This window comes from Heterodontus francisci, chromosome 24 (assembly GCF_036365525.1).
Source record: "Heterodontus francisci isolate sHetFra1 chromosome 24, sHetFra1.hap1, whole genome shotgun sequence".
Taxonomy (NCBI): Eukaryota; Metazoa; Chordata; class Chondrichthyes; order Heterodontiformes; family Heterodontidae; genus Heterodontus; species Heterodontus francisci.
Genome location: NC_090394.1, coordinates 71,353,219 through 71,376,247, shown reverse-complemented (window position 1 = coordinate 71,376,247; position 23,029 = coordinate 71,353,219). Strand labels below are relative to the sequence as shown.

The window sequence follows — 23,029 nt, the reverse complement described above, 5'->3', positions numbered from 1 at the left end:
TCTTTGAAAGTCTAGACACAGGGCTGGGAAGTGGGGAGGTAATCTGGGAGCATTTCTCTTTCAATTCTTTCCCTCTGAAATGTCTCATTTCTTCTATTTCCAACAACAACTTTCTGCTCTGCACTGAGAAAGTGAATGTTTTTTTCCTCCAATTATTCTTTACAATACAGCTTTGTTGCAAATATATAATTAAGTATATCAATAATTTAGGGTTTTATTCTGTATTTAAAGTCAGATTTCCCTATAATAAAACAAAATGCTGGAAACACTCAGCTCTAGCAGCAGCTGTTGAGGGAGAAACTCCATTAATGTTTCAGGTCTATGACATTTGATCAGAATTCCCTTTAGTAGTTCCAAACCCCCCCCCCCCCCCCCACCCCCTCCCCTGGGCCCAGGCATACTAAGATACGAGCTTGATCTAACATTTTATATCTCTTGGCATTTCTTCGCTGACTAAGATTTTGGGAAGGTAGTATTCATCGGTTGCAGGCCTGCTGGTGGTTAGTCAGGCCTCTATGTAACCCCCACAGCAAGCGAATGTGTAGTCACTGCTAGGGGCAAATGAATCTATCCTTCTCTTTCATGCTGGTTCTTCGCTCAGTCTCAAAGGTGTCTGTAGCCCTCCTGATGTAGCATCTCCAGGCATCACGATCAATGGCCTACGCTTCCCACTGGTGATGGTCGATGTGACACACACACGGACTTCTTCAGGGAGTCCTTGAAACATTTGCATGGGGCCCCTTAGTTCTTTTTACTTATGGTCAGTTCTCCATACAACACTATCTTGGGCGAGTGACTATCGTCCATCCGGGCAACGTGACCTGCCCGATGCAGTTGGCTTTGCAGGAGGATGGCCTCAATGCTGGTGGTGATGGCTGTTTCCAGGAATTCAATGTTTGTGTTATTCTGAATATTTGAGCACAAATTGCCTTATAGATAAACCAAATAGATTTTTGAATTTTTTTAAACTTCATTTTTCTTGCCACAGGTATCCAATTCCTCCTCTTGGAGGTTGAGGTTCTGCAGGTGCTGGCAATTGTGCTCTCACCATCATTCACATGTGAAGCTAGCCAGCAAAAGTAAGATAGCTTACCTGCTGGCGTGGCTGCGTCTGCATTACAGCTGAACCTAATCCTCCTCCTCACCTACTCTCCATATCTGTTTGCTTCCCATATGAGCTTTGCTGGATAGCGGGCAGGAGCAGCAACTTTAGGTGACTTCTCCGTCCCTAATTCTAACTGGTGCTGAGATCAACAGTGGGTGCCCTACCAAGGTACTGATTGTTCTGGCTAACTCGGCAACGATTATAGAATCATGGAATGGTTAAGTAATGGAGGAGGTAATTTGGCCTGTCGTGGCTGTGCCAGCTCTCTGCAAGAGCAACTCACCTTTATTTTAGCAAGGCGTTTGATAAGGTTCCCCATGGTAGGCTCATTCAGAAAGTAAGGAGAGGCATGGGATACAGGGAAAGTTGGCTGGATACAGAATTGGCTGGCCCATAGAAGACAGAGGGTGGTAGTAGATGGAAAGTATTCAGCCTGGAGCTCGGTGACCAGTGGTGCTCCGCAGGGATCTGTTCTGGGACCTCTGCTCTTTGTGATTTTCATAAATGACTTGGATGAGGAAGTGGAAGGCTGGGTTAGCAAGTTTGCCAATGACACGAAGGTTGCTGGAGTTGTGGATAGTGTGGAAGGCTGTTGTAGGTTGCAACGGGACATTGACAGGATGCAGAGCTGGGCTGAGAAGTGGCAGATGGAGTTCAACCTGGAAAAGTGTGAAGTGATTCATTTTGGAAGGTCGAATTTGAATGCAGAATACAGGCTTAAAGACAGGATTCTTGGTAGTGTGGAGGAACAGAGGGATCTTGGCGTCCATGTCCATAGATCGCTCAAAGTTGCCACCCAAGTTGATAGGGTTGTTAAGAAAGCTTATGGTGTGTTGGCTTTCATTAACGGGGATTGAGTTTAAGAGCCGCGAGGTTATGCTGCAGCTCTATAGGCCCTGGTTCGACCACACTTGGAATATTGTGTTCAGTTCTGGTCGCCTCATTATAGGAAGGATGTGGAAGCTTTAGAGAGGGTGCAGAGGAGATTTACCAGGATGCTGCTTGGACTGGAGGGCATGTCTTACGAAGAAAGGTTGAGGGCGCTAGGGCTTTTCTCATTGGAGCGAAGAAGGATGAGCGGTGACTTGATAGAGGGGTACAAGATGATGAGAGGCATAGATAGAGTGGATAGCCAGAGACTTTTTCCCAGGGTGGAAAGGGCTATCACCAGGGGGCATAATTTTAAGGTGATTGGAGGAAGGTTTCAGGGAGATGTCAGAGGTAGGTTCTTTACACAGAGAGTGGTGGGTGCGTGGAATGCACTGCCAGCGGTCGTAGTAGAAGCAGATACATTAGGGACATTTAAGCAACTCTTGGATAGGTACGTGGATGATAGTAGTATGAAGGGTATGTCGGTAGTTTGATCCTAGAGTAGGTTAAAGGTTCGGCACAACATTGTGGGCCGAAGGGCCTGTACTGTGCTGTACTGTTCTATGTTCTAATCCCAATGCCCTGCCTTTTTCTTGTAGCCCTGCAAAAAAAATTTTCCTTCAAATAATTATCCAGTATTCTTTTGAAGGCTTTGATTGAATCTCCCTATTCAACACTCTCAGACAGTGCATTCCAGATCCTAACCACTTGCTGCGTAAAGAAAGCTTTTCCTCATGTCGTTGCTGCTTTTGCCAATCACCTTAAATTGGTGTCCTCCAGTTTGGGATCCTTCCACCAATGGGAACAGTTTCTCCCTATCTACTGTATCCAGATTAATCCTATTATCCTGTCTCTGGCTCCTCTTACGTAAACCTGCTGAGGATTGAGGTCCAGTAGAAAGCTGTAGTGTGGTTGGCCTATGTCGAATACAATTCCAGCTGCAAGAACATGGATACTTGATTTCCTGTAGATTGTACTGCTTCAGCTTGGTGCAGAATCTCACACCCACCCCAGGTCTGACGCAAAGTGAAGTTAACAAAGGGACCAATGGTTACAAGGTTAAAGATGCCCTCCTTGAGCAGTATTCTGTATATGCTGAGAAGGCAGTGGGGGTCCTCAGTATCTTACTCAACCTCTTGCAGATTTGGCTTTGCGAGACCTCTACTCAAGTGATTCGAGCATCACAGTCATTGGTCGGAGCAAGGTTGTTTTCAGTAACATTGAAGTAGTCCATGTATCTCGATTCAAGGATTACCATTGACTTGGACATACCTTGCTGAGTATTAGTTCAGTGTACACTACGCTCAGAATCAACATTCAAAGGAGAATAAGTGGCCAGTGATCCAGACTCATTGTGGGGGACACCAATGAAAATCTAGATAACTTGTCTCCATTTTTGTTGCTGGAAACATCAGTAATGTGATTTCTGAACTATCGAACTTTATCTTATGAGCCTGGGAATATGCTGTATCATCTATTTATCTTGATATTGCTTATGCTTCTTAAAAAAAAAAGTGAAACTTTAGGTGAAGCAGAAAAGGAAATGGTGCTTTCTGCCTCTAAGGCAGTTTGCTCATTCTCACACTCACAGCAGTCTTCAAGTAAAACTGTTTTTGGGGTCCCAATAAAGAATGTTTTCTTAGCTTCACCAGATGGTGTAGTATGTGCAATCTCCTGTTTCGATGTAAGGAAAAGCTGCACACCAGGACATAAACATACCGATCTGTTGAAGGCTTTTTGTCAAGCTTGGACGACATGTCTTTATGCAAGCCTGATATGGCTGCCATACTGCTGTTAAGCACACAGGAGATGAGAGCACTGATTATCTGCTGGAGTGACAAGAGGTCCAGGCATTTTGAGTTTTAGGTGACCTTGCTTCTGAAACTTTCATGCTATACTGTGTGTGTACTGTCCCTTGATTTTGCAATCAAGCCGCATTTGAGATCTGTACTTTTGGTGTCCATTTTACCAATAAAATACATCATGGATACAACAACCTGCACTTATATAGCACATTTAACATAGTAAAACATCTCAAGGTGCTTCACAGAAGTGTTAGCAGACAAAATTTGACAAAGAGCACATAAGAAGCTAGATGTGGAACAAAGAGGTAGGTTTAAGGAATGTCTTAAAGGAGGGGAGAGGGATGGGGAAGTTTAGGGTGGGAATTCCAGGGCTTAGGTAACTGAAGGCACGGCTGCCAATCGTGGAGCGATTAAAATCGGGGATGTGCAAAAGGCCGGAATTGAAGGAACGCAGGGTTCTCAGAGGGTTATAGTACTGTAGGAGGTTGCAAGGTTAATTGGATAAATAGACTGGAAGGTATGGCGGTAAATGAACAATGGGAAACATTTAAAGAAACAGTTCAAAGGGTTCAACAAAAGTACATTCCATTCAAAAACTCATCCAGAAAGACCCATCTGTAGATCGCTCAGGAAGTTAAGGAGAGTATTAGATTAAAATAAGAGGCTTACAATGTTGCAAAAAATAGTAGCAAGTCTGAAAATTGGGAGTATTTTAGAAACCAGCAAAGGGTCACCAAAAAGTTGATAAAAAGGGAAAAATATAGAACATGAGAGTTAACTAGCCAGCAATATAAAAACAGATTGTAAGAGCTTTTATAAATACATAAAAAGGAAGAGAGTAGCTAAAGTAGACGTTGGTTCCGCAGAGGCAGAGACAGGAGAAATCATCATGGGGAATGAGGAAATAGCAGAGGCAATGAACATAGGAAGATAGGAACAGGAGTAGGCCATTCAGCCCCTCGAGCCTGTCCCGCCATTCAATGAGATCATGGCTGATCCGCGGCCTAACTCCATATACCTGCCTTTGGCCCATATCCCTTAATATCTTTGCTTGACAAAAATCTATCTATCTCAGATTTAAAATTAACAACTGTTCTAGCTTCAACTGCTGTTTGTGGGAGAGAGTTCCAAACCTCCACCACCTTTTGCGTGAAGAAGTGCTTCCTAACATCTCTCCTGAACGGTCTAGTCCTAATTTTTAGACTCTGCCCCCTAGTTTTAGAATCTCCAACCAGTGGAAATAGTTTATCTTTATCTAGCCTGTCTTTTCCTGTTAATATCTTGAAGACTTCAATCAGATCACCCCTTAACCTTCTAAATTCTAGCGAAAACAGGCCTAATTTGTGTAATCTCTCCTCGTAACTTAACCCCTGTAGTCCAGGTATCATTCTTGTAAACCTACATTGCACTTCCTCCAAGGCCAATATATCCTTCCTAAGGTGTGAACACCTAAGGTTGAACAAGTATTTTGTGTCTGTCTTCACAGTAGAAGACACAAGTTCCATGCCAGAAATAAGCAGTAACCTAGGGGCTAAAAAGAGTGAGGAAATTAAAGATATCAGCCGAGAAAAAGTATTGGAGGGACTAAAATCTGACAAGTCCCCGGGACCAGATGGCTTACATCCTAAGGTTCTAAAAGAGATAGCTGCAGAGATAGTGGATGCACTAGCTAAGATTTTCCAGAATTCCTTAGATACAGGAATGATCCCATCAGATTGGACATTGGCAAATGTTACGATGCTTTTCAAGAAAGGAGGTAGAGAGAAAACAGGGAACTACAGGCCAGCTAGCCTAACATCAGTCATTGGGAAAATGCTGGAAACTATTATTAAAGAGGTCTTAACATTGCACTTGGAAAAGCACAGTATGATTAGAACAAGTCAGCAAGGTTTTACTAAAGGGAGATCCTGTTTGATAAATTTAGTAGAGTTTTTTTTGGTGGGGCAGATAAAGGGGAAGCAGTAGATGTTGTATACCTGGATTTTCAAAAGGCATTCAAGAAGGTGCCACATAAAAGATTAATAGGCAAGATAAGGGCTCATGGTGTTGGGAGTAATATATTAGCATGGATAGAGGATTGGTTAACGGACAGAAAGCATAAATAGGCATTTTAAAATTGGCAGGCAGTGAATGGTGGGGTGCCGCAAGGATTAGTGCTGGGGCCTCAGCTATTTACACTCTATATTAATGACGGATGAAGAGACAGAGTAATGTATCTAAGTTTGCTGATGATACAAAGCTCGGTGGAAAGGTAAGCTGCGGTGAGGATATAAAGAGGCTGCAAAGAGATATAGACAGGTTAAGTGAGTGGCCAACAAGATGGCAAATGAAGTATAATGTAGGGAAGTGTGAAGTTGTTCACTTTGTTCATAAAAATAGAAAAGCAGAATATTTTTTATAAGGTGTGAAACTGGTAAGTGTTGATGTTCAGAGAGACTTGGGGGTACTCGTATATGAAACACATAAAGTTAACATGCAGGTGCAGCAGGCTATTAGGAAGTCAAATGGCATGTTGGCCTTTATTGCAAGGGGATTGGAGTACAGGAATAAAGTCTTACTAAAATTGTAGAGGGCTTAGGTGAGACTGCACCTGGAATACTGTGTGCAGTTTTGGTCTCCACTTTTAGGAAAGGATATACTTGCACTGGAGGCAGGGCAGTGAAGACTTACTAAATTGGTCCCTGGGATGAGGGGGTTGTCTTATGATGAGAGGCTGAGTAAATTGGGCAGATATTCTAAGAAGAATGAGAGGCGATCTAATTGAGACATACAAGATTCTGAAAGGGCTTAATAGGGTAGAAGCTGAGAGATTGTTCCCACTGGTCAGGGAATCTAGAACACGGGGACACAGTCTCAGGATAAGGGGTCAATCATTCAGGACTGAGATGAGGAGAAATTACTTCACTCAAAGTGTTGTGACTTTTTGGAATTCTCTACTCCAGAGGGTTGTGGATGCTCCATCATTGAATACATTTAAGGCTGGGATAGAATGATTTTTGGTCTCACAGGGAATCAAGGGATATGGAGAGCGGGCAGGAAAGTGGAATTGAAGCCCAAGATCAGACATGATTGTATTGAATGGCGGAGCAGGCTCGATGGGCCATATGGTCTACTTCTGCTCCTATTTCTTGCGTTCTTGCAAGAGCAAGTGTGGCTCCATTATTCTGTGTGTGCCACACTTGACTGTATGCCTTGCATGCTTCAGGGGGCAGATGTTTGTTGGTGGTGGACAAGGGAGTAAGCCACAAGGATTCAGCTCCAGATGGACTGCATCAGAAACTTTAGGAGATAAAGCAGTTGAGCTGCTAAAAAGAAATTATGTGTCATTGCATGTAATTGCATTAGCAATTCAGATGAATGCTTGCATTGTAGATTTCTAAATCAAGGCTGCTTTTGAGGTTTCAGCTTTTGAGGATTCCCTGCTGTGCAAATCCCTTTGAAGTTGCTGGTCAGCTGTTTCTAGGTTGACATAAAGAAAAAGACTTGCATTTATGACCACTGGACGTCCCAAAGTGCTTTACAGCCGATGGAGTAGTTTTGAAGTTTAGTCACTGTTGTAATGTAGGAAACATGGCAACCAAGTTGTGCACAAAAACAGCAATGTGATAATGACCAGATTAATCTGTCTCTGTAATGTTGGGGAGTGATAAATATTGGCCAGGACACTGGGAATAACTGTCCTGCTCTTCTTTGAAATAGTATCGTTTACATCCATCTGAGACAGGAGATAGGGCTTTGGTTTAATGGCTCATCAGAAAGATGGCACCTCTGACAGTGCGGCACTCCCTCACTACTACAATGGGAGTGTCAACTTGGGTTTTGGGGCTCAGGTCTTTGGAATGGCCTTGCAGAGAACCAAAAAGTAGTGTTTCCAGCAACAATGAAGAGGGAGTGGGGGGGGGGAAGGGAAGGTGTCTTTTTTGAATAACCAAAAGGCATAAATTGTACAACAAATAAACAATAGGCGCATTGAGAAGGATGTGTTGATAGAGGTTTTGAAGCTGGGGGTGTTGCGCGTTCTGATGAGTGAGGGACGCCGTACCGATGACATCACCACGGCGCGCATACCCCCTGACCTGTGGCTGACAGCAGCAATGGCGGACAGCGAGCTGCCGAAGTACTGCAGGAACCGGGGCGGAGTCCAGCGGGTGGAGAGCAAGCTCCGGGCCAGCGTGGAGAAGGGCGATTACTATGAGGCCCACCAGATGTACAGGACGCTTTTCTTCCGGTAAGGAGCAGCCGAGGGGAGTTTTGTGCGGCGGACGGGGAGAGCGGCTCGGGCAGACATGAAACCCTCACCGCCGGCGGTGGCTTCCAGATCCTTCTCTCCCAGGCCCCGCGAGTGCGGCGACAACCCAACCTGCTGGCCGCCCGTTGCGGCCCTGCCCCCTGGCCTGCCGCGCGCTGATTGGTCGGGCCCGCGGATCGTCCATTGTGACGCGCGGCCTGCGATTGGCCAGCCTCCCTGCCAGTCAGGGGGTTGGTGTCAGCATGCTGAGTTGACCAGGGTGGGAGGCAGGATGAGCCTGGGAACAGAAAATGCTTTGCAAAAAGTTAGAGATGTAACAGGTTTTAAATATAGGGGGGGGGGGGGAGACAAAAGGGACAGTCTGTAATGGGGTGTCAGGCAGGAGTGATTAAATGACAAAATGGTGCAAGCAAAAGGAGGTGGTAATGGGACAAAGGTGGGTCTAGAAGAGGTGTAACTGGTTAAAAGCAGAAGCATCACCAACAAGCTGTACACAAAATACTGCAGTTGCTGGAAATCTGAAATAAGAATAGAAAATACTGTAAATACACCAGTCAGGCAGAATCTGTGCTGAGAGGAACAGTTAACATTTCAGATCACCCACCATCAGAACTGGGAAAAGTTAGGAATGTTTTCTAACAGGTTTTAAGCACGTACAGAGGCAGGGAAAGGGGGAGGAAGAAACACAAGGGGAAAGTCTGTGAGAAGGTGAAAGGCAGGAGAGATTAAATGACAAAAGGGATGATGGTGTAGGGCAAAAGGAGATGGCAATGGGACAAAAAGAGACAAAAGATGGGTGCAGAGGAGGTGTGAATGGGAAAAGCAGAATCATCACTGACTTTACTACAAAAGCAAAATACTGCAGATGCTGGAAACCCAAAATAAAAACAGAAAATGCTGGAAATAGTCAGCAGGTCAGGCAGCTTCTGTAGAGAGAGAGAAACAGTTAATGTTTCAAGTGGCTGACCTTTCGCCAGAACTCTGGTCTCTCAGAACGTTCTGATGGAAGGTCATCAGCCAGAAACATTAACTCTGTTTCTGTCTCCACGGATGCTGTTTTTATGCCACCAACAGCTGCTGTCTGAAATAAAAGAGGGCAGAGGTTTGATGTGAAACTGAACTCAATAATGAGACCAGAAGGCTGTAAAGTGTAATCGAAAGATTAGATTCTGTTCCTCAAGTTTACGGTGTGCTTTGTTGGAATGCTGCAGGAGGCCAAGGGTAGGGAGGTCAGAGTGTGAGTGGGACGAAAAATTAAAACAGGCAACTAGAAGCTCGGGATCATATGGAGGCTGGTGGGATGGAAGGTGAGGACAAGGGGAACCCTATTGTGGCTCTGAGAGGAAGGGAAAGGGATGAGACATAGGTGTAGGAAATGGAACAGACAAGGGCCCTGTCAATCACAGTGGAGGGGAATCCTGAGGAAAAAGGAAGATATATCGGAAGCACTGATATGGAAGGTAGCATTGTCAGAACATATGTGACAGAGAAACTGAGAGAATAGAATGGAGTTCTTAGATGAAGCTGGGTGGGAGGAAGTGTAGTCAAGGTAGTTGTGGGAGTAGGTGGGCTTATAGTGAATGTTAGTCGATAACCTGTCCACAGAAGTAGAGACTGGGAAGTCGAGGAAGGGAAGAGTTGGAGATGAGCCATGGGTAGGGTGGAAATTGGAAGCAAAGTTTGTGAAATTTTCCAGTTTAGGATAAGAGCTGGAAATGCCACATACAATCACTGGAAAAAGAGGTGAGGGAGGGGACCTGAGTAGAACTGGAACAAAGAACATTCCACATATCCCACGAAAAGGAAGGCACAGCTTGGACCCCTATGGGTTCCCATAGCAACACTTTTTTGGAGGAGGTGGGTGCAGTCAAAGGAAAAGTTCCATAGGGCAAGAACTGGTTGAAATGATGCGTCTACCAGGGCAGTCCTGTTTGTGAATCGTAGGAATGAGGTAGAAGTGGGCTGTGTTGGGTTGGTGGACTATGCCAGTTGAGAGAAGATCTCCTCTGGAGATGGGGTCATTGGTTGTTTGATGGTGGGGTCTTGGGTCTGTGGGGGGGTAGGAGGAGATGTCAGGGAGTTGACATTCAGCCTCTGCAAGGTAGAGGTTGGTTCACCAGAGGACAACAGGCATGATGCACCGAGCAGCCTCCTTCTGTGTTATCATTCTGTGAACAACAGGGCTGTCCCTGGGCTGCTGCTTTGCCATAAACCCCACTGGCAGTTGAAAAGGAATTTGATCTGCAAAAAGTTTTGGTTTTAATTTAGGGAAGAAAAGAAACCAAAGACAATGTTGCATTGACTTTACAGCACGGTAACATGCATTCGGTCCAACTGGTCCATGCTGATGTTTATACTCAAACAAGCCTCCTCCCACCCCTATGTCATCTAACCCCGTCAAAGTATCCTTCTACTCTTTTCTCCTTCCCCATAAAGCTATGCTATTTATCTCACCTGTCTGTGGTAATGAGTTCCACATTCTCACTGCTCTTTGGGTAAATAGGTTTCTCTTGCATTTCCTGTTGGTATTATTAGTGACTATTTTACATTTATGGCCCATAGTTTTGATCTCTGCTCACAAGTAGAAACATCTTCTCTACATCTACCCTGTCAAATCTTCATAATCTTAAAGACCTCTATCAGCCTCTTTTCTAGAGAAAAGAGCCCAGCCTGCTCAATATTGTGTAGGATGCGGGGCTAGGCATTCAGTTCCCATTAATAAATCACCTGAGTAGGCCCAGCAATCAGTGCAGTGTGAACAGAACCAGTTGCTTTTCAACACTACCGCAAATGTTATTCAGTGTTAATTATTTACAGGTGCTACTGTGTGACTGTGAAGTTTGAGGTCGATCTCTCTCAGTCTTCAGGTGACACTGTTTCCTGTAGATTTCACAGACAAATTAGAAGTTCAGATTGGGCAGATCTTTTCTAATTGGTTCACTGATCAATAATGGAAACAAAATCAATTTCTGCCCTTTAAACCTGATGAGCATGGGTACTGTTTGGCATACCCTATGGAGGTTAACCACTTTCCTGGAGGGAAGTTGAAAACAGGATGCTGGAATCACTGTCCATCTTTCTTGTGATGGTGATTTATTTAAGAACAAAGGTCAAGGAGCAGTCACCTGTCAGTAAATGGCATTTAGGTATGAGTGCTGAAAGGGAGTTTGTTTCATATTATTGGGGGTGGGCTGATAAAAATGTGGGTTTAAGCTTTTGGAAATAGTTCCCTCACACATAATCAATCAATAGTTACAGCTGTGGTCTGAAGTGAATTTATTCAATACATACTATTATGGCTGTTTCTAACACTGCCTTCCCGTGTAACAGTCTGATGACAGTTTCCCTAAATGGACTGCAGCTGTTGTGATCTGAACCATGTGATTTTTCTTCTCTGCCATGCGGACTTAGCACAGCCCAGGCAGAATCACTGCTTTACTTAGCAATAATAATGCTTAGTGCACTTTAAACAGGATTTCCACTGCATCTGTCAATTCATAAAATATCAAATACTATACCAGCGCCATAAAGGCTGAAACTACTGAAAGATTTATTGATAATTAGATGACATAAAAACAATAATATAAACTTTATTCACCTAAAATGAACACTGAAATAATCCCTTGTTGCAAACTCTTGAAAAGACACATGACAAAAGCTTAAGCATGAAGATGTGTCTGGAGTTCTTGCATCTAAAGGTCTGTTAGCCTTTGTCAGAATTAATGACCATTGAAAACTTCTTGTATTTTGTATCTTATTACTTTGAAGACAGGGATGGAACAACAGCACAGATGTGTGCAACATTAAGCCACAATATCATGAGGATAATCCCATAAAATATTCAAGACAAGATTAACTTTTTTTAAATTTTGTTCTTGGGGTGTGAGTGCTGCTGGCAAGGCCAGCATTAATTGCCCTTGAGAAGGTGGTGGTGAGCTGCCTTCTTGAACTGCTGCAGTCCATGTATAGGTACACCCATAGTTCTGTTAGGGAGAAAATTTCACGATTTTGATCCAGGAATAGTGAAGGAACAGCAATATAGTTCCAAGTCAGAATGCTGTATGGCTTGAAGGGGAATTTGCAGGTGGTGACGTTTCCAAGCTTCTGCTGCCCTTGTCCTTCTAGGTGGTTGATGTCACTGGTTTGGAAGCTGCTGCTGAAGGAGTTGCTGCAGTGCATGTTGTAGGTGGTAAAGATTGCTACTGCTGTGTGCCGATGGTGGAGGGAGTGAATGTTTAAAGTGATGGATTGGGTGAACAGCCAGAGGTCGTGTACCATGTTGGCACCAATGACATAGATAGGAAGGGGGATGAGGTCCTGAAATCAGATTTTAGGGAGCTAGGATTGAGATTAAAAAGGAGGACCTCAAAAGCAGTAATCTCTGGATTACTCCCAGTCCCATGTGCAAATGAGCATAGGAATGGGAGAATTGAGCAATTGAACACGTGGCTGGAGAACTAGTGTAGGAGGGAGAACATCAGATTTCTGAGGCATTGGGACCAGTTCTGGGGCAGGTAGGACCTGTACAAGATGGATGGGTTGCATCTTAGCAGGACTGGGACAAATATCCTCGCAGAGAGATTTACTAGTGCTGTTGGGGAGGGTTTAAACTACTTTGGAAGGAGGATGGGAATCTTGGAGGGAGGTAAAACTGGTAACTTGTTAGGGGTGGGAACCAGGAGCAAATATCAGAGAGGAATACCAAGGTGCTCACAATACTGGGGGAGATAGATGGCACTAGAGTAGGGAATAGTAAGTTAATAGGTGGGGTCAGAGTAAGGGAGAAAGTAACAATCTAAATCGGGGTTAATGTGCATATATTTAAATGCACAGAGTGTGGTTAGTAAGATTGGTGAACTACAGGTGGAGATTGCCATGTTGAAATATGATTATGTGGCTATAACAGAGACCTGGCTCAAAGTAGGACAGGACTGGGTGTTAAATATTCCTGGATACAAGATGTTCAGGAAAGATAGGAAAAGGAAAAAAGGGGGAGACTTGCGAGCAAACCTGTAGCTCATGGAATAAAAGGGACGGTGGCAACACGGATACGAAATTGGCTGAGACACAGGAAACAAAGAGTAGTGGTTAATGGATGTTTTTTGGGCTGGAGGAAGGTTTGTAGTGGAGATCCCCAGGGATCAGTGTTGGGACCCTTGCTTTTCCTGATATATATTAATGACCTAGACCTTGGCGTACAGGGCACAATTTCAGAGTTTGCAGATGATATGAGACTTGGAAGCATTGCGAACAGTGAGGAGGATAGGGTAGAACTCCAAAAGGACAGGTGGCAGATGAAGTTCAATGCAGAGAAATGTGAAATGATTCATTTTGGTAGGAAGAACAAGAGAGAGACAATATAAAATAAAGGGTACAATTCTAAGGGGGTGCAGGAGCAGAGGGACCTGGGTATGTATGTGCATAAGTCATTGAAGGTGGCAGGACAGGTTGAGAGAGCAGTTAATCAAGCATACAAGTATCCTGGGCTTTATTAATAGGGGCATAGAGTACAAGAGCAGGGAGGTTATGTTGAACTTGTACAAGACACTAATTCAGCCTCAGCTGGAGTATTGCGTCCAATTCTGGGCACCGCACTTTAGAGAAGACATGAGGGCATTGGAGAGAGTACAGAAAAGATTATGAGAATGGTTCTAGGGATGAGGAACTTCATTTATGAAGATAGATTGGAGAAGTTCGGACTGTTTTTCTTTGAGAAGTTCAGAGAACAGTAGCATCGTGATAATGTTATTGGCCTAGTAAACCAGAGGCCTGGACTAATGCCCCAGAGACGTGTTCAAATCCCACAACAACAGCTGGGGGAATTTAAATTTCATTAATAAATCTGGAATAAAATGCTAGTTTCATTAATAATGAGCCATAGTATTTATATGGCTACTCCAGTTCAGTTTCTGGTCAATGGTAGCCACTAGGCTGTTGATAGTGGGGGATTCAGTGATGGTAATGCTATTGAATGTCAAGGGGAGATGGTTAGATACCCTCTTGTTGGAGATGGTCATTGCCTGGCACTTGTGTGGTGCGAATGTTACTTGCTACTTATCAGTCCAAGCCTGGATATTGTCCAGTTCTTGCTGCATTTCTACATGGACTGCTTCAGTATCTGAGGAGTCACGAATGGTGCTGAACATTGTGCAATCATCAGCGAACATCCCCACTTCTGACCTTATGATTGAAGGAAGGTCATTGATGAAGCAGCTGAAGATGGTTGGGTCTAGGACACTACCCTGAGGAACTCCTGCAGTGATGTCCTGGAGCTCAGATGATTGACCTTCAACAACCACAACCATCTTCCTTTGCGCTAAGTATGACTGCAGCCAGCGGAGGGTTTTCCCCCTGATTCCCATTGACCTCAGTTTTGCTAGGGCTCCTTGATGCCATACTCGGTCAAATGCTGCCTTGATGTCAAGGGCAGTCACTCTCACCTCACCTCTTGAGTTCAGCTCTTTTGTCCATGTTTGAACCAAGGTTTTAATGAGGTCAGGAGCTGAGTGGCCCTGGCGGAACCCAAACTGAGCGTCACTGAGCAGGTTATTGCTAAGCAAGTGTCGCTTGATGGCACTTTTGATGACACCTTCCATCACTTTACTGATCATTGAGAGTGGGCTGACGGGGCGGTAATTGGCTGGGTTGGACTTGTCCTACTTTTTGTGTACAGGACATACCTGGGCAATTTTCCACATTGCAGGGTAGATGCCAGTGTTGTAGCTGTACTGGAACAGCTTGGCTAGGGGTGCGGCAAGTTCTGGAGCACAGGTCTTCAATACTGTTGCCAGAATATTGTCAGGGCCCATAACCTTTGCAGTATCAAGTGCCTTACGTTGTTTCTTGATATCATGCGGACTTCAGGAGGAGGCCGAGATGGATCATCAACTTGGCACTCCTGGCTGAAGATAGTTGCAAATGCTTCAGCCTTATCTTTCGCACTGATGTGCTGGGCTCCCCCATCATTGAGGATGGGAATATTTGTGGAGCCACCTCCTCCATTTAGTTGTTTAATTGTCCACCCATTGGCGGCTGGATGTGGCAGGACTGCAGAGCTTAGATCTGATCCATGGTTATGGGATCGCTTAGCTCTGTCTATTGCATGCTGCTTACGCAGTTTTGCACGCAGATAGTCCTGTGTTGTAGCTTCACTCATTTTGAGGTATGCCTGGTGCTGCTCCTGGCATGCCCTCCTGCACTCTTCATTGAACCAGGGTTGGTCTCCTGGCTTGATGGTAGTGGTAGAGTGGGGGATATGCCGGGCCATGTGGTTACAGATTGTGGTTAAGTACAATTTTGCTGCTGCTGATGGCCCACAGTGCCTCATGGATGCCCAGTTTTGCATTGATAGATCTGTTTGAAGTCTATCCCATTTAGCACGGTGATAGTGCCACACAACACGATGGACGGTTTCCTCAATGTGAAGGTGGGACTTTGTTTCCACAAGGACTGTGCAGTGGTCACTCCTACCAATACAGTCATGGACAGAAGCATCTGCGGCAGGCAGATTGGTGAGAACAAGGTCAAGTATGTTTTTCCCTCTTGTTGGTTCTCACAGACCCAGTCTAGCAGCTATGTCCTTTAGGACTTGGCCAGCTCGGTCAGTAGTGGTGCTACCAAGCCACTCTTGGTGATGGACATTGAAGTCCCCCACCCAGAGTACATTTTGTGCCCTTGCCACCCTCAGTGCTTCCTCCAAGTGGTGTTCAACTGGAGGAGTACTGACTTATCAGCTGAGGGAGGGTGGTAATCGGTAGGTTACCTTGCCCATGTCTGGCCTGATGCCAAGAGACTTCATGGGGTCCGGAGTCGATTTTGAGGACTCCTAGGGCAGCTCCCTCCCTACTGTAGACCACTGTCCCACCTCTGCTGGGATAGTGATTGCAGTGTCTGGGACATTGTCTATAAGGTATGATTCTATGAGTATGACTATGTCAGGCTGTTGCTTGACTAGTCTGTGGAACAGCTCTCCCAACTTTGGCACAAGCCCCCAGATGTTAGTCAGGAGGACTCTGCAGGGTCGACAGGGCTGGGTTTGCCGTTGTCGTTTCCGGTGCCTCGGTTGATGCCGGGTGGTCCGTCCGGTTTCATTCCTTTTTATTGACTTTGTAGCGGCTAGGTACAACTGAGTGGCTTGCTAGGCCATTTCAGAGGGTACGTAAGAGTTAACCACATTGCTGTGGGTCTGGAGTCACATGTAGGCCAGACCAGGTAAGGACAGCAGATTTCCTTCCCTCAAGGACATTAGTGAACCAGATGGGTTTTTACAACAATCGACAATGGTTTCATGGCCATCATTAGACTAGCTTTTAATTCCAGATTTATTAATTAAATTCAAATTCCACCTTCTGCTGTGGTAGGATTCGAACCCACGTCTCCAGATCAGTACAGTGGGTCTCTGGGTTACTAGTCCAGTGATAATGCCACCGGCTCCCCTATAAATGGAGCGAACTGCAAGTACCCATGCATTTAAGAGGAGAGAGTTACTGCAACAGGCTGTGGAATTAATGTCAATTGATGGATCATTTTAAGATATCGGTTGTATACCGAGATTCAGGATCACTTGTGACCAAACGTTTAAGCAAGATTCAGGCCTATGTGGTTCGCCTGATAGGTCTTTCACTATATTACATGTTTGGCATTTAAGCAATGCAACAATTTATTGTAAAGTTGTACTAATTTGAATGTAAATAGATTGCAATTAACTTGCGAGCAGTGGAATAGACAAGTATGCTCTCAGTCCATAACGCACAATACGTCCTGTATTCTCCCTTTTCGTGTTTGAGTTATGCATACACTTCACAGCAGTTTACCATGTTTCCCTTGCATATGCTTTAATGTGTAGCCTTAGCAGATTGAAATATTAATTTGGGAGAGAAATGTACAGCGCACAAGTGAAAGGAGAATTCTGTTGGGATGTGTGAGGGTTGCACTACAAGCCCAATGCAAAAGTTTTTGATTTGTTAATGTAAAAAAAAAGCCCCAATTTAAATAATCTATTGCCTTTTAATAATTTATTGTTTTTTATTTCAATGAGGTGTCTTAAAAGGTACAAATTATGAACGTTGGTCCTTGTGTTAAATGACAATATTTGAGATTTAAAAATACGAGCAATTGGGCAACTATCAACGTTTTTCTTTTTCCATTATTTAAACTGTATTCTTTATTGTCTAAGCAATTGCTACAGTATTTAGCCAGTTATTTCCTGTGTATTCAGCTGAACCTCAGTACTATACTGATTAAATCTTGGGATCATGAGTGGCTATGAACTGGAGAAATGGTTAAATACTTTTTCATGTAAAATGTTTTTACTGCCTCCTCAGGGAAATAAAACTTCATGCTTAGCAACAATCAGTCCCAAAAAAAATCACTGCTATGTGACCATTATAATTTATGTGACTACCTGAAGTTGCACATTTGTTAAAACCAGGCAAGTAATAATTGGCAACACGCTGTATGAGTTGATCAGGATTTCTTCATTATGCACACTATATGTGCTGTTTTGAAGATGGTGGGTCAAGACATTGAATTTGACTGTATTCACCACTTTATTACACAGTACTCCATGCCCATTATTAATGTTTCTGTGGCATCCTTTGGTTTGGTGCAATATAAAACGGAAAGGCATGTAGCCTTGGATGAGGAGAGAATCCCCGAAACATGTGTCAATGCTGAAAATTCATTGGATTTATTTGGCAACTGTGAAATCCTGACTTTGAATAAAATTGGTGTTTACCACAAAATCAGTCTAGTGATTAAAGTACATCTATTTTCTTTATGTGTTGCTGTTTCAGTGTGAATAGTTGTAGAATTTTAAAAGTACAAAGCTCTTGTGTAATACTGTTCGTTACCATAGTGATGACATTTTAGGATCAGCTGTGACATATGTGCACAGGAGGATACTCAGTTTTTCAGGTGTACAGCATGTGGCAGGGAGTTTGGGAGATATTTTCAGATCTGTGTAATATTTTTAACTTCACTGTTGTGAAGAATCATTAGCAGGAACTGTGAAAATGACATTGTATAATTAGGAAAAAAACACTGTTTTCTGGAATTCTAATTCATAATTGTGCATAACTTCTGCAAAATATCATGTTATCTGGTTGCTGTTGTGCCGAGTAAAATACAAAGCAAATTCAGTGGATTACGGTTTAAGCAGGCTACTTACCTACCTTTAGTCCAGATGGTATGTGTGGGTTGTATATGTATACGTGTGGCTTAGAAGATTAATGATATTAAGTTGTACAAAGTGGCTGTAACTGGTCCTGTGCAGTCTTTTTAAGCATAGTTTGGACTTTCCATCTGTGAGGTTGGCTGGGGATTGTGTTGGGTGTCAAAACTGAAAGGTAGCTATGTATATTTTTGTGGAGAACAAAGATGACTCAGAATATGTTCCAAACTGTAACACAATTCAGTGACTCAGATGATGTTTAGAAATCACTGGAGTGCACCCCTCTCTCCCACACCTTACCTAGCCAGGAGAAGCAGTATGTTTATTTGCCCCAGATCTTTCCCAGTGTCACTTTTGGAGTTCAGTGCAAAGGTTGCTCTGACTACTGATTTATTATATTGTCAGTGCCTTAAACTTTAAAAAAAAAATCTCGTTTGCATATCGGCTTGGCTTAACCAGCGATCTCCACATCCTGTGAAAGAATAAAAATAAATAAATAAATCACCCAGTATGTTGCCAGTTTTCCCCTTTGCTGCAGACTATTGTACTGTGCTTGTCCGGCTTTGCATTTGACGATGGGAATGAAACAAAATTACGCATCTAGATCAGGCGTGTTAATGATGTCAGCTAACGGGAAAATCATTTTACTAAAGGGATTTTAAAATTGGGTTACGTAAAAGTCAACAATTACTTTTCGATTGCATTGTCTTAAATCAATGTAGAAAACTGATTAAAATCAGTGATTCAAATAGTACAAATACAAGGAAATACTGATTTTTGTTAGTATTTTATTTAGTCCCCTTTTGTATGATCATATCTTTTAATATTTTAATACTTTCCAGATTTTTAAGCCTCCTATTTTGGTTCATTTTGAACAGATATGTTTTAGTCATTGTTCAATCTCCATAGGATTAATGAGAAATAATTTCTAAATATCCTGCTTTTGATCCCTTTTTTGACTCTGATTATAACTCCTACTCAGAGGCTTAGACCTCTTAGCACAGATTTGAAAAGGAAAAATTGTAAAAACAAAATATGCTAGAGAGTTGGAAGTATGTTCAAGGCTTTAACACTCTCTTGGATTGCTGACAAACCCAGCTTTGCTTTAATAGGTTATGCCTTATTTGGACTGCACCTCTCTCTCTCTCTGGCAGACAGAGTTTGTCATGATTATATATCTGACCTAAAAATGATTCCGCCCTCACTTGAGATTTTTCCCATTACAGTCGGCTCCCTGCAGCTCTACCAGAACCTTTCAGTGGTTATCAATGTGAAACCTGTCAGTAACACTCAGCAAGTCAGGCACAGCTTCTGTGGAGAGAAGCAAAGTTAATGTTTCAGGCATTGCCGCCTTCAGAACCAGAAAATAATACAGATGAGCAGCTTATAAGAGAGCACGGAGAAAAAAGAAACTCCGTAAAGCGAAAAAGATAAGCTGTAAAGTGGAGAACAGGAGATGGCTAACTGACAGAAGTGATAATAGAATGAGACAAAAGGAGGTATGATGAGAGAAATTAGAAAAATAAAATGAGACCCGGTGGAAGAAAAAGGCAAATGATCACCAGAGATGCAGTATACCCTGCTGTCAATGTACGGATGGGGGATCCTTCTCTCACCTCACTTCACATGCTGTACCTAACTTTTAAAGTTTTTCCAGCATTTTCTGTTTTGTTACAGATGTCACATACTTATATTATTTTGTGCTTTGATAGATGTAAGTGCCTGAAGACGAAACACTTCCACTTGTAGCATCCAGTGTCAGCATCAAGCACGTGTAATCATGCAGGTTAGAGCTCCCATTACAATTTTGCAGTGCCCTTAGTCCTGACCTCCAGTTTGCATTCCCAACTACACAGAGTGACCTTTCCCCATCTAGGCATCGCTATCTTAGACTTCGGACATGAAGGATTGGTATTTTACTTTGTAGTGTTACCCAACTCCTATAGTACATGCAACTTTTAAACATCATGGATGTAAAATAATATCTGTCCACCTTCACTTGGGAAATCAAATTTTCAAATGAAAATTCTGAGTTATTTTAGATCTCTCATGTATAACAAAATTGTAGGAAGCCTAGAATTGTCTTGACTGAAAGTATCCTCAGCACAGAATGGGGTATCAAACCTTCCTGGTCTGTATTGTTCAGATGCTTACAGTCCTAAGCCAGATGAGACATTGGTGGTGTATTTGGATAGTTTCAATTCAGTTCCCAGAGACTCTGGATCCAGAATGTAATCGGGCGTTATATTTCAGTATCTATTAATGCTGACTTGCACTGTCACTCGACAGATGCTAGCAAGGAAACCATTCTTCTTTGTTTTCATGTCAAATTGAAGAATTCACACTGATCTGGTCAGTCAAACAGTCCATCAGCACTCACTGTCAAGGCTAAGATATGAAGAATGACCACTTGGGTGAAAGGTACCTTTGAACGAGTGTGGTGTTTTGGGCTAGTGCTTTACTTTGACCCATTCAGTACCTGATGTAAGAGTGCTCAGTACAGACACCTAGGGCTGAATTCTATAACCCCCCCCCCCCCCCCCCCCCCCCGACATTGGGGGTCATGGCAGGGGGCCCAGAAGATACACGGGCTTCGACACCGGGAAGGCCCCGCCGCATTTTATCGGCGGCGGCAAGGCCTTGGCGTGGCTCCGGAGCGGCAGATCCTTCGTTTAAATATTTAAATAAATTTAAATACATGCAAAAGCACTTGCCTTGTCCCAACCGCCATCCCACGTCGATATTCCGGCCAGTGGCCAGAACTCCCACGCCTTTGAATCTCCATTTGGAGATCTGAGGCGTGACACTGGTGGGGAGGGGGCAGGAGTGAAGTTTTCAGGGCCGGGGGGAGATGCAAAAACCAACGCGATTGGTTGCGGGGATGGTGGGAAGGAGTTGAGAGTCAAAGGGAATAAAGTTCGGGGGGAAAGGTCATGAGTGAAAACTTACTTTTTTGGGGGTGATAGGACAAATAATCGGTTTATTCATGGTGGGGGGGGCGGTGGGGGGAGAGGGGTTGGAAGTGTGAGTATAATTTTATTTTAATCTTTTGCCAAACCTGTCCTTTAAAAGCTAAAATGATCTGTCAGGGCTTGAAGCCCTTTAAAAATGGCGCCTGCAAGCTGGTGCCGGGCGGCGTTGCCAGGAACGAAGTGTCCGCCCCCTCCATGTTAATGTATCACCGCACATGTTTCGTGCATGTGCCACGCACTTTTTGAAGCTCGCCGCACCTCTTAGTACTGAGTGGAAACATTCACCCAACACGATGTGTCAAACCCAGCACCTATTTTACTTTGGGAACAATAGCATAGTGGTAATGCGACGGGACTAGTAATTCAGTAGGCCTGGACTAATGCCCAGAGGCACGGGTTCAAAGCCCGCTGCAGCAGCTAGTGGGATCTAAATTCAATTAATTAATAAATCTGAATGAAAAGCTAGTCTCAGTAATGGTGACCATGAAACTACCAGATTGTCGTAAAAACCCATCTGATTCACTAATGTCATTCAGGGAAGGAAATCTGCCATCCTTATCTGGGCTGGCCTACGTGACTCCAGACCCACAGCAATGTGGTTGACCCTTAGCTGCCCTCTGAAAAGACCTAGCTAGCCACTCGGTCGTATCAAAACCACTACAGAAGAGTCAGGACTGTGGCTGTACCTACATGGACTGCAGTCGTTCAAGAAGGCGGCTCGCCAACACCTTCTCGAGGGCAACAAATGCTGGCCTTGCCAGTAATGCCCACATGAATGAATAAAAAAAAAAGTGTAATCCTAGTAATAGTTCCTTTTAAAGTAACATTTTGAAGTTCTTTTCTAAAGTAATGGTAAACATTCAATAAGTTTGAAAGCGTTGTAGTTAATCCAAAACTAGGGTCTTAAATCTAAGCAATCTAAGTTATGACCGAGGCGGGAAGAGTGCATTGTTAATTCAGTCCCACTTTTCCACAAGTCACAGCAGATCAATAAATTTTCCCACTTAGTGAAACAGCCAATTAGATATTCTATTTATTCGCAGAATAAAGCACACCAACCAGGTTTCTTTAATAAACAACAAAATTATCCGTTTATTATAAAACCAAGTCTTAACCAATAATGAATTAAATATATATGCGAATCGAAATATTAAAGCCCTGTATTTTTATATATATCCTAGCCCTCACTCACATGCACATACATCCTAAAACTGGTTAACCGGGAAAAAAGGGGGTTTCGTTTACAGCTGTTTCTGAGGACTAAAAAACTTAGATTGCAATGATCTGAAAGGAAGTTCTTTGGTTTGGCGAGGTGTCCTAAAGTTGAATAGTTGGCTGCCACTCAAAGTCTTTCTAGGTGAGGTTGATGATCAGTCTGTGTTTGGTAGGCGTTCAAAGAAATTCAACTGTAGAAGGTTTCATATAGGTTTTCCATCAGCAGTGTAGCAACAGGTGTCAGTTCTTACATTTGATGCAGAAGTCCTTTTAAAGATGCAAGGTTTCTGCAAATTCAGAGTTTCTTCAAAAATGCGGGAGGGAACAGTACCACTCCAAACAAGCTTTTGCTTTTCAAGAGCACGGATTCTTTGCAGAGAGGTACTACATTTCTGGTTGTTCTTCTGATCTCCTGGCTGGTCCATCTCAAATTCCAATTTCCTGCTTTAATCCAAACCCACTGGTTCAAAAATTTTTAAAGTTCAAAAATGAAACAAATTTTCCATAAACAAGTCACATACTAAGTCATACATTCTCTCTTGTCACACAAAGGGTAGCTCTTAGGTCAAACCCCCTGCTGGTTTCCTTGAAATTATCTGCTTTCCAGTATTTGTTTACTGGTCAAAGCCAGGAATCTCTTGT

At 43.4% G+C, this 23,029-nt stretch overlaps 1 protein-coding gene across 1 annotated transcript in view; it reads left to right on the top strand.

The window, feature by feature from the left end:
* Positions 1 to 7,832: 7,832 nt before the first annotated feature.
* The window catches only part of get4 (guided entry of tail-anchored proteins factor 4), a 47,147-nt gene continuing 31,950 nt past the window's right edge, over positions 7,833 to 23,029 (top strand). The window contains exon 1 of the mRNA XM_068056550.1: positions 7,833 to 8,008. Coding sequence (XP_067912651.1) covers positions 7,875 to 8,008 — 134 coding nt within the window. The 5' untranslated portion in view covers positions 7,833 to 7,874. The remainder of the gene's footprint in view (positions 8,009 to 23,029) is intronic.